Source organism: Myxine glutinosa, chromosome 10 (genome assembly GCF_964187855.1).
Source record: "Myxine glutinosa chromosome 10, kmMyxGlut1.1, whole genome shotgun sequence".
Lineage (NCBI taxonomy): Eukaryota > Metazoa > Chordata > Myxini > Myxiniformes > Myxinidae > Myxine > Myxine glutinosa.
This window is the reverse complement of record NC_136270.1, coordinates 59,765,174-59,780,445: the sequence shown is the minus strand read 5'-3', so window position 1 is coordinate 59,780,445 and position 15,272 is coordinate 59,765,174. Positions and strand designations below refer to the sequence as shown.

Genomic DNA, 15,272 nt, shown 5'->3' with positions numbered 1-15,272 from the left:
AGTTTTTGATAAAGATAGCAACCCCGCCTCCAGGACGAGGCTCAGGTCTATCATACCGGAGGAGGGAGTAGCCCGGGAGAGATACTATGGAATCAGAGACATCATAAAGGAGGAAAGTTTCTGTTAAGCAGATCACGTCTGGTTTGACAGAAGCAACCTGTATGGAGAGATCAGTTAAGTTTGAACGAAGGCCCCGGATGTTTGAGGTCCATACCGTTAATGAAGAGGAAGGGGGAGCATCAGATACAGAACAGGGGGGAGGAGGGGTAGGGTAAGATGTGGAAGAGGTGGAAGAGGTAGGGAGAGCTGTTGAAGGTGTGTCAGAGATTTCAGAATAGCTCGGAGAAAGGGAAGGATGGGGCGGACAAAAGGTTTGATGGTGATTGGGTGAGCCACAATGAGGTGTTATTTGAGGAGGGGGAAGAGCGAGGCAGAAGGTTGGGGGAGATGGAGGTGAGAGTTTGAAGGGGGAAGAAGCGGGGAGGACGCTTTGAGGAGGGGGAGTGAGCGGGGGGAAATTGAGAAGCAATGAGGGTGGGGAGATTTGAAGGGGAGGGGTGAGGGGGGAGTTTGGGAGGGAAGGGACAAGGGGAGGGATTTGAAAGGGATGGGATATGGGGGAGATTTGGAGGGGAGGGGTGAGGCAGGAGTCTAGGAGGGGAGGGGCGAGGGGGCGTCTTGGCGGGGAGGGGTGAGGGAGTAGTTTAGGAGGGAGGGGGCAAGGGGGGAGATTTGAAAGGGATGGGTGATGGGGAAGATTTGGAGGGGAGGGGTGATGGGGAAGATTTGGAGGGGAGGGGTTATGGGGAAGATTTGGAGGGGAGGGGTGAGATTGGATTTTTGAAAGTGTACGATTTATGGGAAACGAACATTTATTGCAAAATGAGTTTCTTGTGACCTTCGAGTTAAAAATACGTTTAAGGACGCTGGATGGAGGATGGAGTGCAGGAGAGTTTAGGGAATGTAGAACAAAGGCACTATAGGAGATGGATATTTTTTTTGGGATGAATTGATTTGGTGAGCAAGTCGAAAGCAGCCTTTTAAAGAAGAAGAAGAAAAAGGTGTTATAAAATATGACGGAATACATAACTTGAGGGGAAAGTGTAAACATTGAAGGTTAATGAGTGAAAACTATCTGGGGAAATGGGGGAGAAACACGTGGTCGAAGAACGAACGAACGAATAAGAATGAATAAACGAATGAGAACAGAGAAGGAAATGTTTTTTTTTTTTTTTTTTTTTTTTTTTTTTGAGTTGAGATTTACACAAGGAAGTAGGCTATGGGTGAAAAGACTGGGAATACAGAGAACGAAAGTTATTGGATCACAAACGACGGACCACTGAGAGAAAAACAAAGCCTCAAGGTTGTACAGTGCACACTGTACAAGGCCTTGCTCGCGACACGGCAAACAGACGATCAATTTATGAAAGATAAACACCGAGAAACAACCAAAGTTGCACACAATAACTTCACACACCGAAAGATAAATACAGTTTCGACAAAATACAATTGTGAACAGACTTAACTTCGAAAAACGTGGAGACCGTGTGGAGCTTCGAAAATCCCTGCCGCCGTCTCCAAGATCTCGCGAGATCTCCCAATTGAATTGTTCTCAAGTAATTATAGATGATTGAATTGTTCTCGAGTATTATAGATGAATGAATTGATCTAGAGTAATGCAGAATTATGAATAGCTCTTGAGTAATGCAGAATTATTTAATTGTATTCAAGTAATTATCGATGATTGAATTGTTCTAGAATCTAGAGCAATGCAGAATTATTGAATTGTTCTCAAGTGATTATGGATGATTGAATTGTTCTTGCGTAATGCAGAATTATTGAATTGTTCTCAAGTAATTATCGATGATTGACTTGTTCTCGAGTAATTGTAGATGGTTGAATTGTTCTTGTGTAATGCAGAATTATTGAATTGTTCTCGAGTAATTATATGAGATTGAATTGTTCTCGAGTAATGCAGAATTATTTAATTGTTCTTGAGTAATTGTAGATGATTGAATAGTTCTTGCATAAATAATGCAGAATTATTGAATTGTTCTCAAGTAATTATAGATGATTGAATTGTTCTTGCATAATGCAGAATTATTGAATTGTTCTCGAGTAATTATAGATTGAATTGCTCTCAAGTAATGCAGAATTATTGAATTGTTTTCGAGTAATTATAGATTGAATTGCTCTCGAGTAATGCAGAATTATTGAATTGTTTTCGAGTAATTATAGATTTAATTGCTCTCGAGTAATGCAGAATTATTGAATTGTTTTCGATGAATTATAGATTTAATTGCTCTCGAGTAATGCAGAATTATTGAATTGTTTTCGAGTAATTATAGATTTAATTGCTCTCGAGTAATGCAGAATTATTGAATTGTTTTCCAGTAATTATAGATTTAATTGCTCTCGAGTAATGCAGAATTATTGAATTGTTTTCGAGTAATTATAGATTTAATCGCTCTCGAGTAATGCAGAATTATTGAATTGCTCTCGAGTAATGCAGAATTATTGAATTGTTTTCGAGTAATTATAGATTTAATTGCTCTTGAGTAATGCAGAATTATTGAATTGTTTTCGAGTAATTATAGATTTAATTGCTCTTGAGTAATGCAGAATTATTGAATTGTTTTCGAGTAATTATAGATTTAATTGCTCTTGAGTAATGCAGAATTATTGAATTGTTTTCGAGTAATTATAGATTTAATTGCTCTTGAGTAATGCAGAATTATTGAATTGTTTTCGAGTAATTATAGATTTAATTGCTCTCGAGTAATGCAGAATTATTGAATTGTTCTCGAGTAGTTAAAGATTTAATTGCTCTCGAGTAATGCAGAATTATTGAATTGTTTTCAAGTAATTGTAGATGCTTGAATTGTTCTTGCATAATGCAGAATTATTGAATAGTTCTTGAGTGATGCAGAATTATTGAATTGTTTTCAAGTAATTATAGATGATTGAATTGTTCTCGAGTTATGCAGAATTATTGAATTGTTCTCAAGTAATTTACAGATAATTGAATTAGTCGTGTGATGCAGAATTATTGAATAGTTCTTGAGTAATGCAGAATTATTGAATTGTTCGCAAGTAATTATAGATGATTGAATTGTTCTAGAGTAGTATAGATGAATGAATTGATCTAGAGTAATGCAGAATTATGAATAGCTCTTGAGTAATGCAGAATTATTTAATTGTATTCAAGTAATTATAGATGATTGAATTGTTCTAGAGCAATGCAGAATTATTGAATTGTTCTCAAGTAATTGTGGATGATTGAATTGTTCTTGCGTAATGCAGAATTATTGAATTGTTCTCAAGTAATTATAGATGATTGAATTGTTCTCGAGTAATTATAGATAATTGAATAGTTCTTGAGTAATGCAGAATTCTTGAATTGTTTTCAAGTTATTACAGATAATTGAATTGTTCTTGCGTAATGCAGAATTATTGTATAGTTCTTGAATAATTCCGGATTATTGAATTGTTCTCGAGTAAACTCAAATTATTGAATTTTTCTTGAGTAATCCAAAATTATTGAATTGTTCTCCAGTAATGCAGAATTATTGAATCATTTGAGAGTAATTCTAAGTTGCAAAATTATTTGAGAGTAATTCTAAATTACTGAATTAATTGACAGAGCAATAAATTATTGAATTGTTCTTGAGAGATCCTTGAATTGTACAACTTTCACGAATTGTTTCAAGTTTGGTATATTTTTGTAGGGAAAGGGTAAGGGGTGGGGGAGGGACATTGGCATCATTACCTCCGCCACCGATCCGATACGAGTATTTAAAAAAAAATAATTAAAGTGATTCATCCTCACCAACGAGAGATGGGCCAAAAACGATATACAGCACGATATCTCAAAAAGTTATGGACAGATTTTGACGAATCAAAGTGCATGAGCTGGTTAGGTGACAAGAACAAGCTGATTCGATTTTGGTTCAGTTCCGAATCCAGATCCGGCCCATCAGTTTGATACAAACATAAACTGTTCAGCCTGGCGGAGGTATGCACTCTACCGAGTGCCATTATAGTTTTGGTCCTATGTTATAAAATCAATTTGACAATCAATGTGGATATTTTTGGTGGATTGACTTTGCTGGGTGGTTTGGTTATGCTGGGTGGTTTGGTTATGCTGGGTGGTTTGGATATTTTTGGTGGTTTGGTTATGCTGGGTGGTTTGGACGTTTTTGGTGGTTTGGATATGCTGGGTGGTTTCGTTATGCTGGGTGGTTTGGATATGCTGGGTGGTTTGGTTATGTTGGGTGGTTTGGATATGTTGGGTGGTTTGGATATGCTGGGTGGTTTGGATATGCTGGGTGGTTTGGATATGCAGGGTGGTTTGGATATGCAGGGTGGTTTGGATATGCAGGGTGGTTTCGTTATGCTGGGTGGTTTGGATATGTTGGGTGGTTTGGATATACTGGGTGGTTTGGATATGCAGGGTGGTTTGGATATGCTGGGTGGTTTGGATATGCAGGGTGGTTTGGATATGCTGGGTGGTTTGGATATGCAGGGTAGTTTCGTTATGCTGGGTGGTTTGGATATGCTGGGTGGTTTGGATATGCTGGGTGGTTTGGATATGCAGGGTGGTTTCGTTATGCTGGGTGGTTTGGATATGCTGGGTGGTTTGGTTATGTTGGGTGGTTTGGATATGCTGGGTGGTTTGGATATGCAGGGTGGTTTGGATATGCTGGGTGGTTTGGATATGCTGGGTGGTTTGGTTATGTTGGGTGGTTTGGATATGCTGGGTGGTTTGGATATGCAGGGTGGTTTGCTTATGCTGGGTGGTTTGCCATTGTCTTTCCAGCAGTTAGTTCAAGGCAGCAATTTGTAATTTGTTCACTGCGCCAGAGATAGCTCGCCTACTCTTAGGAAAATATACCGTGGGATCCTTAGCATCCACTGACAGCTACTCGGACACCCAACTTAACGTCGTCAATCCGATGGACAGCAGTCACATTGATAAATCACCGTGCCTGTGAAATACCGGGATGACAGTGAATAGTTGAGTCTGGATTCAAACACATGGTAAATAGCTTATATAGAGAGGTGTTCCCTCTTGGCCCTATCCTGTTAGTCTAAGCATGTCACGACAAAGTGTTGTGGAATCAGCCTACCTGGACTATGAAACAGGTAAAATAAAGCTTCCTATGGAGCCGAGGCATGTCATCGTCACTAGAAATGTAACATCTGCAACTCTCTCAATTTTAATTCTGCAAATGTCACAGCAGCTGCTCTTCCCCCATCCGCACCGAATCCTTCCCAAGCACGAGCCGTAAAATAAACATAATGGCCCGTTTGACTTCTCGCACTCAGAAGTTCCTTTGTACAAAATAATTTTCACCTCGAAAAATTCATTTCATTAAAATTAGTTTTGAGACAATTCAGGGCATTGCGAATTACCCCGAGCAAGAATGGCTGGAAACTACAGGGGTTAAAATAGCAGATTTTCACATGGGCCAAGGGGTGGGATGCATAAAATATAGATTGATGTTCGCGTGTTCTTTTATCAAGAAAAACATGTACTTCAAGTTTCTCAATTCATTGATCCATCTACTGTTGGGTGAATTCCTTCAGGGTGACGTCACAAGATGTCACTTGTAACATGTTGTCCCTGTGCTTACTGCCAACATCAGTCACTGTTTTAGAAACCGAAGAGACTGACACAAAAAAGAAGACTACTCGAATTGTCTTGGGAACAACACCTCAACTCATCAACAGCATCTTACGAGCAACCAACAACCAACAACCACACCATACCTCAATACCTCATCATGATGTCATCAATTGTAACTTAGAGAAATTGAAATGTTAAAATACTGATCTCCTTGATATAAGTGGTGGTAACATGTAATCTGTACTCCACTTGGAGTGTAAAGTGTAATCTCTACACGAATTAGAGTGTAACATGTAATCTCTACACGAATTAGAGTATAACATGTAATCGCTACACGAATTAGAGTGTAACATGTAATCTCTACTCGAATTAGAGTGTAACATGTAATCTCTACACGAATTAGAGTGTAACATGTAATCTCTACACGAATTAGAGTGTCACATGTAATCTCTACACGAATTAGAGTGTAACATGTAATCTCTACACGAATTAGAGTATAACATGTAATCGCTACACGAATTAGAGTGTAACATGTAATCTCGACTCGAATTAGAGTGTAACATGTAATCGCTACACGAATTAGAGTGTAACATGTAATCTCTACTCGAATTAGAGTGTAACATGTAATCTCTACACGAATTAGAGTGTAACATGTAATCTCCACACGAATTAGAGTGTAACATGTAATCTTTACTCGAATTAGAGTGTAACATGTAATCTCTACACGAATTAGAGTATAACATGTAATCTCTACTCGAATTAGAGTGTAACATGTCATCTCTACTCGAATTAGAGTGTAACATGTAATCTCTACACGAATTAGAGTGTAACATGTCATCTCTACTCGAATTAGAGTGTAACATGTAATCTCTACTCGAATTAGGGTGTAACATGTAATCCCTACACGAATTAGAGTATAACATTTAATCTCCACTCGAATTAGAGTGTAACATGTAATCTATACTCGAATTAGAGTGTAACATGTAATCTCTACTCGAATTAGAGTGCAAGGTGTAATCTCTGCTCGAATTAGAGTGTAACATGTAATCTCTACACGAATTAGAGTGTAACATGTAATCTCTACTCGAATTAGGGTGTAACATGTAATCTCTACTCGAATTGGAGTGTAACATGTAATCTCCACTCGAATTAGGGTGTAACATGTAATCTCTACACGAATTAGAGTATAACATGTAATCTCTACTAGAATTAGAGTGTAACATGTAATCTATACTCGAATTAGAGTGTAACATGTAATCTCTACTCGAATTAGAGTGCAAGGTGTAATCTCTGCTCGAATTAGAGTGTAACATGTAATCTCTACACGAATTAGAGTGTAACATGTAATCTCCACATGAATTAGAGTGTAACATGTAATCTCTACTCGAATTAGGGTGTAACATGTAATCTCTACACGAATTAGAGTATAACATGTAATCTCTACTCGAATTAGAGTGTAACATGTCATCTCTACTCGAATTAGAGTGTAACATATAATCTCTACACGAATTAGAGTGTAACATGTAATCTCTACTCGAATTAGAGTGTAACATGTAATCTCTACTCGAATTAGGGTGTAACATGTAATCTCTACTCGAATTGGAGTGTAACATGTAATCTCCACTCGAATTAGAGTGTAACATGTAATCTCTACTCGAATTAGAGTGTAACATGTAATCTCTACTCGAATTAGAGTGCAAGGTGTAATCTCTGCTCGAATTAGAGTGTAACATGTAATCTCCACTCGAATTAGAGTGTAACATGTAATCTCTGCTCGAATTAGAGTGTAACATGTAATCTCCACTCGAATTGGAGTGTAACATGTAATCTCTGCTCGAATTAGAGTGTAACATGTAATCTCCACTCGAATTAGAGTGTAACATGTAATCTCCACTCGAATTGGAGTGTAACATGTAATCTTCACTCGAATTAGAGTGTAACATGTAATCTCTACTCGAATTAGAGTGCAAGGTGTAATCGCTGCTCGAATTAGAGTGCAAGGTGTAATCTCTGCTCGAATTAGAGTGTAACATGTAATCTCCACTCGAATTAGAGTGCAAGGTGTAATCGCTGCTCGAATTAGAGTGCAAGGTGTAATCTCTGCTCGAATTAGAGTGTAACATGTAATCTCCACTCGAATTAGAGTGCAAGGTGTAATCTCTGCTCGAATTAGAGTGCAAGGTGTAATCTCTGCTCGAATTAGAGTGCAAGGTATAATCTCTGCTCGAATTAGAGTGCAAGGTGTAATCTCTGCTCGAATTAGAGTGCAAAGTGTAATGTGGACTCAAATTCAAATTGGAAGCATCATTTTGAGAGTTTGAGTGTGCAGACTGTTAAGTTGTGGTGTTTCTAAAAGTGCCATATTTGAGTTGTGTAAATGTAGCAAATAATTATATTATTTATCAATGTTCTTGATAAATGAAAACAAAGCATGGATTATGGATCGAGTGTTTCCTCCCCCAGGATGATCACACACCCTGCTGAACGAACATGATGGCTGCCAGTGTCCCTCCATCAGGTGCATCAATGGATGAAGGGTTCACGCTCTTTACACTCGCTTTCATCCTCTTCCCCTTCCTCATCGCATGCTTCGCTTGTGTCGGTGCTGTCACTGGCCATCTGTGGGCGGGCCGTGGGAGGAAACGCGTGGATGACCACAGTGGTCTCGCGTTTAATGGATATGCTTAGGCCTTCAAATGTTAATATGGTTCACAATACTGTTGAGCAAGTCAATCAAAGTCCTAATCTGTGGGCAAGATACTAAAGAATAATTATTCAAGGTCACAGGTGGCCTCAGATCATTTTTCTTCGGGACATGATGGAAAAAGGCCTCCCTAGAAGTTGCACTCTTTTCAGCCATCTTTACCACAACAATACAGTGCACGTGGTGAATGGTGTCCATCTGTCGTCCCTTAAGGACGCCTTTAATGGTGACTGTCGAAGGTTGGCATTCCATTTTATCTTGTTCTGGTCCTTGCACCGCATGGAGTTTACTTGGTGCCAGCTGTTTTAGCAATGTTTGCCAATGCCCATTAACTCTAGTTGATATCGTTGTCGGGAGGGATGCCACTGCCAGCAATTTGAGATCAGTTGTTGTTCGTTAGTGAGGGTGGATGTCCATTAGTGAGGGTGGATGTCCAGTAGAGTTCAATAATTGCTATTGCTTCTTTCTGTGAGGGTCATTAACCTGTTCTTACTATCACGACTGCCGTCCATTACTTGTTTGATGCACATACTGTTCAAGTAATTGTGACATATCCTGGCTGTGTTTCATGCTCTGTCAGACGATTGGTCCGCAGTGTGAGAAACAGCCAGGTCCCTAACTCAGGGGTTGAACTTCCTGGAGGTGGTGAGGAAGGGAAGTTAGAGTTTGTTCAGTGTGTCGGAGTGAATCGCTAACACTGCGCGAAACACACCGTGAAATCTTTAATCCAGCCAACAGTAATCAATGCTGGCAGATGAGTCTCCAAAATAACTTCCCATCCAGTAGAAGTTATCCAGGAGTTTGCTTTTTGTAGAAACTACAAGAAAAGGGCTGGAAATGAGTAATGGCCATGAATGGCTGGGTTGTAGCAGTAAATGCATGTATGGAAGGCCACAGGGCATCCATAAAAGTTTATAGAATGAGTTTGAGGATCCACACCAGATGAGAAAACACAAAGGTAAGTGCCCTTCCTGTGTGCCATTCTGTCAGACAAATACACATATTGTACTAGCACGAGTGAAGAAACATCACGATAAATGGCATGATACCTTGCTTTCAGAAGGTATTCACACCCCTCGACTTTTTCGCATTGTTTGTTGCAGTCTGAATTTAAAATGGATTAAATTGAGATTTTTTTTTTTTGCCACTGATCTTAGCGAATTTTTCTTTTCAGAATTTGTTTAAACAAATTCATTAAAAATTAAAAGCTGAAATGTCTTGAGTCAATAGGTATACAACTCCCTTGCTGTGACACTCCAAATTGAACTCTGGTGCATCAAATTTCCTTTGATCATCCTTGAGATTCCTCTACAACTTAATTGGAGTCCACCTGTGGCCAATTCAATTGATTAGACATGATTTAGAAAGAAACACACCTTTTTATATAAGGTCCCACAGTTGATGGTACATGTCAGAGCAGAAACTCTACCGTGAAATCCAAGGAACTGTCCGTAGAACTCCGAGATAGAATTGTGAGGAGGCGCAGATCTGGGGAAGGAAATAAATCCATTTCTAGTGTTAAAAGGTCCCAAGAGCACAATGAGCTCCATCATTAGGCAATGGAATGAATATGGAACGACCAAGACTCTTCGTAGAGCTGGCCGTCCGACCAAACTGAACATGACCAAGAACCCAATGACCACTCTGACAGAACTACAGAGTTCCTTGGCTGAGATGGGAGAATCTTCTGGAAGGACAACATTCTCTGCAGCACGTCACAAATCTAGGCTTTATGGGAAAGTGGCCAGGCGGAAGCTACTCCTGAGGAAAAGGCACATGACAGCACATATGGAGTTTGCAAAAAGGCACGTGAAAGACTGAGCATGAGGCAACATATTCTGTGGACTGATAAGACGGAAATTTAACTCTTTGGCCTGAATGTGAAGGGCTACATCTGGCGGAAACCGAGCAGAGGTAATCATCCATCTAACTCCACCCCTACCATGAAGCAGGATGGTGACAGCATCATGCTATGGGGATGTTTTTCAGCAGCAGTGGCTCGGAGACTTGTAAAAAGAGGGAACAATAAAAATAAATAAAAAACCACCTTTAGAGGCCATGTTTCCCCGCAAAGCGGGGGTTGGCCTTTTTCGGGAACCGTGGTTGTTGTTGTTTTTCGGTCCCCTTTTTGAAGCAATGTTTTACGGCCGGATGCCCTTCCTGACGCCAACCCTTTTTGCCGCCTTTAACGACAAGCAGGGAATTACCAGTGAACTGGTACTCAATTTGCCGACCTCGGAAGGATGACAGGCTGAGTCAACCCCCCTGGCGTTAATTCAGCAATCGACCGGGATTCGAACCCAGGATCCTAGGATCCTAAGCTGGCACCCTAGCCGCTAGCCCAACACCAGGGTTCGAATGAGTCGAACAATCTCAAAAAAGTCTCAAAAAAGAGGGAACAATAAATGGAGCCAAATACAGACAAACCCTTGAGGAGAACCTTCTTCAGAGTGCAAAAGACCTTAGACTGCAGTGAAGATTTAAGTTCAAACAGGACAATGACCCCAAGCATACAGCCAAAGCAACACTGGGATGGATTAAGAACAAGAACGTGAAAGTCCCTGAGTGGCCCAGCCAAAGCCCAGACTTGAATCCCATTGAGAATCTGTGGAAAGACTTGAAGATTGCTGTTCACTGATGCTCCCCATACAACTTGACAGAGCTTCAGCAAATCTCCAAAGAAGAATGGGAGAAACTCCATCCAGATCACAAACTCCATCCAAAAATTCAAGGGGTGTGAATACTTTCTGAAGGCACTGTAGGTGGTAGGTTGTATAAAACGTGTAAATTATGTTGGTGGTGTTTACCCTGACACCGTGTAGGATCACATATTCACAAACCATGAAAGATCACATATTCACGATGTATCTCTCAATAATTAATTACAATGAATCATCGTCTTGCAGCTCAATATCCTTATTTTCGTCTTGTGCTGTGTTCTGCCAATTAATCTCATGATTTAAGGTTACTCTTTGTTACCTCTGCCAATTAAGGTGGATGGAGGTTGTGTGACGACCCATGACCATGTCTGCCTGTTAGGAGGATATCTCAAAATGGATTCGGCCGAAACTTGGTGGACAGGTTGCGTATGTGACAAGGAAGAATCGATTCGATTTTGGTGAATATCCGGATTGGGATAAAATATTTTAATATTTTTTTTGAGTAATTCTTCACCATTGAGAGATGGGGCCAAAAACGATATGTCGCATGATATCTCAAAAAGGAAACTCCCAAAATCCACAGCAATCCCACTCTTCCCTCCAGGCCTTCAAGCAGGTAGTGCACCACCGCCTCAGGCATCCTCCATCACCATTCGTGATAATTTCTGTCCTCGTTAACCCTCCCCCCTTCTCTCATACTGCACTCTTCTCTCATCCTATTCATTCATCCCCTTGTGCCCACGTGTTGTGCAACCATCCCACCGTCAATGCATTGGCATATATACCTTCTGTCATCCCACTCTTCCATGAGCCTCGACTTTGTATTTTAAAAAATGCCTTAACTGTTACGTAAAGTGCATACCAGAGGAATGGGCGCTTTCTCTGGCTCCAGGAGGATTTTCCCCACATTCCCACGGTCATGGATTCTCTGCATGGCTTCTTTCACCTACAGCAGCAAACAGTGCATATTGGCATTGAGGTAGGCCAGTGTGCAAATTCTACATGAAGTACTATTTAATTGAGCATATGTTTCTTGTTATTCCACTGATTTATCTTCCTTTCTGATATTCCACTGACTCATCTCTCTCAGTGAGTGGTTCTTTATAACTTGTGAGCACCTAGAGTATGGGTGCTGATGAGGGATATAAATGTACCAGGAAGTTGGCAATAAGTACACAAACACACTATTCATTAATTATTCATTATATTATTATTACTATTAAGTACTTCATTATATGAGCAGATGAGGTATATATATACATACATACATTGATATGTACCAAGATGTCCCACCTGCATTACATATGTGTATATATAATCACATGAATACAAACTGAGTTCTCCAACCTTAAAATGGACAATGAATGACTCAACATTTCAGTCAGCAAAACAAAACTGCTTCCTCTGACCTTACTCAAGGGTGAAGAAAATTATTCTAAACTTCCCTTATCAAAGCGAACGATGGGGTAGGCCCACGGAGGTATATAATAAACTGGAGAGCCAATGACGGCTGTCGGCTGAAGCTAGCGGAAGTTGCTTGGCGGCCATATTGGGAAGCCGATTCACCTGGTTTTAGTGCAGTTGTATTCCAAGCACTAGAGAGCCGGTTTAAAGCAGAGAAGGAGACTGGCAAGAGAACACTGTGTAGCCTGATGTTAGACGAGATGGCCATCATGAAGGCAATTGACTTTTTAGGGGACAAGGTATTGGGGTACGTCGACATCGGAAACGGAGTCCAAGATGACAGTGCTCCCCAGGCCAGCAACGCACTGGTTTTCATGCTGGTTGCACTGAATGACAGTTGGAAAGTGCCTGTAGCATACTTTATGATAAATGGATTGTCGGGGAAGGAACAGGCGAATTTGGTGACACAATGTCTACTAAAATTGCATGATATCGGTGCAGAGGTGGTTTCCTTAACTTGCGATGGACCGTCCGCTCATTTGACAATGTTACGTGAGCTAGGTGCCGACATCACGCCGCAGAATGTGAAACCAACATTTCCCCACCCAGCAAATCCCGAAAAGAAAATTTGTGTTGTACTCGATGCATGTCACATGCTTAAACTTGCAAGAAACTGTCTTGGATCCATGAAAATGATGGAGGATGGCAACAAAAAAGTCATCGCGTGGAAATACATCCAGGCACTCTTTGATCTGCAGAAGAGGGAAGGCTTGCGTCTGGGAAATAAGCTCTCCCGGAAACACATCGAGTGGAAGAGCAATGTCATGAAGGTGGACACAGCTGCTCAGACATTGAGCACTAGTGTGGCAGATGCAATTCGGTTTTGCAGGGACACTTTGCAACTATCAGAATTTCAGGGCAGTGAGGCTACCTGCCAATACATTGAAACATTGGACAAACTGTTTGACATTCTAAATTCTCGCAATCCATTGGCACGAAACTACAAGGCACCACTCATGACATCACGAGAAGGACTTTTCCTGCCATTCCTGGATACTGCCTACAGTTACTTGTCCAACATCAAAAACATGAATGGTCAAGTTATGACCAATACGCGTTTGAAAACCCCCTTCATTGGTTTCATGATCTGCATAGAGAGTGTCAAAATTTTGTATTTCACATATGTCAAACCTGCCTCATCTCCCCTGCGATACCTGCTCACGTACAAAATGAGCCAAGACCACATTGAACTTTTCTTTGGAGCGGTCCGCATTGCATGTGGAAGTGGGAATAACCCAACGGCCCGGCAGTTTGTTGCCGCATATAAGCGCCTCTTGATGCGACATGACATCAAGTCTGCAAGTGGGAACTGTTCTGCACAGGACTCAACCAGAATCCTGAATGCGGCTTCCTTCAAGTGCGTTGCAAAGCAGGCTGTGCCTGACGAGAGTCACGACATGTTGGTGGCCAGACGATACGACCTGGAGTTGAGATCGCCGGCAAAAGAGGACCACGACTATGCGGATATTCCAAATTTTGAGCAACTTTCCATCTTTACAGAGTCATGTGTTGGCTATATTGCCGGCTATGTGGTGAGGATGGTGAGGAAGACTCTGAAGTGTAGCCAATGTCTTTCTGCATTGACCAGTAACAACGAAGAATGGCAAACCACACCAATGTACAGCCTGATTGTTACCAAGAACAGGGGTGGCCTCATAGTTCCCTCGCACAGTGTTGTTCGTGTCTGTGAGGCGACTGAACGCTGTGTCAAGAGGCTCCTGGCTGTAAGCAATGGCAAAATGCCTCGTGAAAGTGGGATAAGAGTGGCAATTTCCACTTCTGTCCTTTCTGAGGTCGGTCGGTCTACATTTGCTTCCTTGGATCGGCACATGTTTGACTGTGAGGCAGACAGCAACCATGTGTTTGCTTTAATACATTCTGTATCACAATCATACAGCAAGATACGTTTCCATCATGTTGTGAGAACACTCGATGATGACATGAAGGAAGAGCGCATCAGGAAAAAATATTGCAAACTGGTCCTGTTTGCTCACCAGTGAGGCAACACCAGAGCAAGCTGAAATATAAGAGCGACCTCATCTCTACATGGTGTGGGTGTGTTTTGTGGGTTAACTGTGAATTGTGTGGGTTAACTACATGACAGCGTTTCATGTCATTTATGTGACTGACTCACTGTTGATGTGTTGCTGACCCATGTCAGTGTAGAATAAACTCTGGTTATCATTATATCTGCGTGGTTTCTAACATCTCGGTAATAGAAACATACACATCTTAGTTACAATATAATGACTGAATTAAGTAACATCATATAACATGACAACAAATCAGATCTTTATATTGAGGAATATTATAGAACAAGCCAAAGAATGGCAAACGACGATGTACCTCAATTTTATAGATTTCTAGAAAGCTTTCGACTCCTTGCCCAGAGAAAGTCTGGGTCATAATGAAGAAATACAGCATACCTGGAAAATTAGTGAACCTTGTAAAAGCCCTTTACCAAGACTTTCAATGTGCGGTCGTCGACCAAGGTGAAACAACAGAATGGTTCAAGGTGAAGACAGGAGTTAAACAGGGGTGTAACATGTCAGGATTCTTATTCCTACTAGTGGGTGATTGGGTCATGAGAAGAACGATAAAGAACACCGAGCGGTAATTTTGGGCACTTTTTTTTCAAACAAGCTCTAAACCATTGGATTCCCCAGGAAAAATGCGTCTAGAACCAACTTCAAACTTAATGAACACCATTTCCTTAAAGAACGGGATTCTGAGCCCGAATATCAGTTCAAATATTAGTATTCTATATTAATTAAATAGTCGGCGGTCCTAAAATTCGCTCCAGCTGCATCATCAG

At 40.8% G+C, this 15,272-nt stretch overlaps 1 protein-coding gene across 1 annotated transcript in view; it reads right to left on the bottom strand.

Annotated features, from left to right (window-relative positions):
• Positions 1–5,254: 5,254 nt before the first annotated feature.
• VAT1L (vesicle amine transport 1 like) overlaps positions 5,255–15,272 on the bottom strand; it is a 158,965-nt gene continuing 148,947 nt past the window's right edge. Inside the window, exons 8-9 of the mRNA XM_078785709.1 lie at positions 11,856–11,939; positions 5,255–8,248 (exon numbers count right to left, since the gene is read on the bottom strand). Of these exons, the coding sequence (XP_078641835.1) occupies positions 8,153–8,248; positions 11,856–11,939 (180 nt within the window). The 3' untranslated portion in view covers positions 5,255–8,152. The remainder of the gene's footprint in view (positions 8,249–11,855; positions 11,940–15,272) is intronic.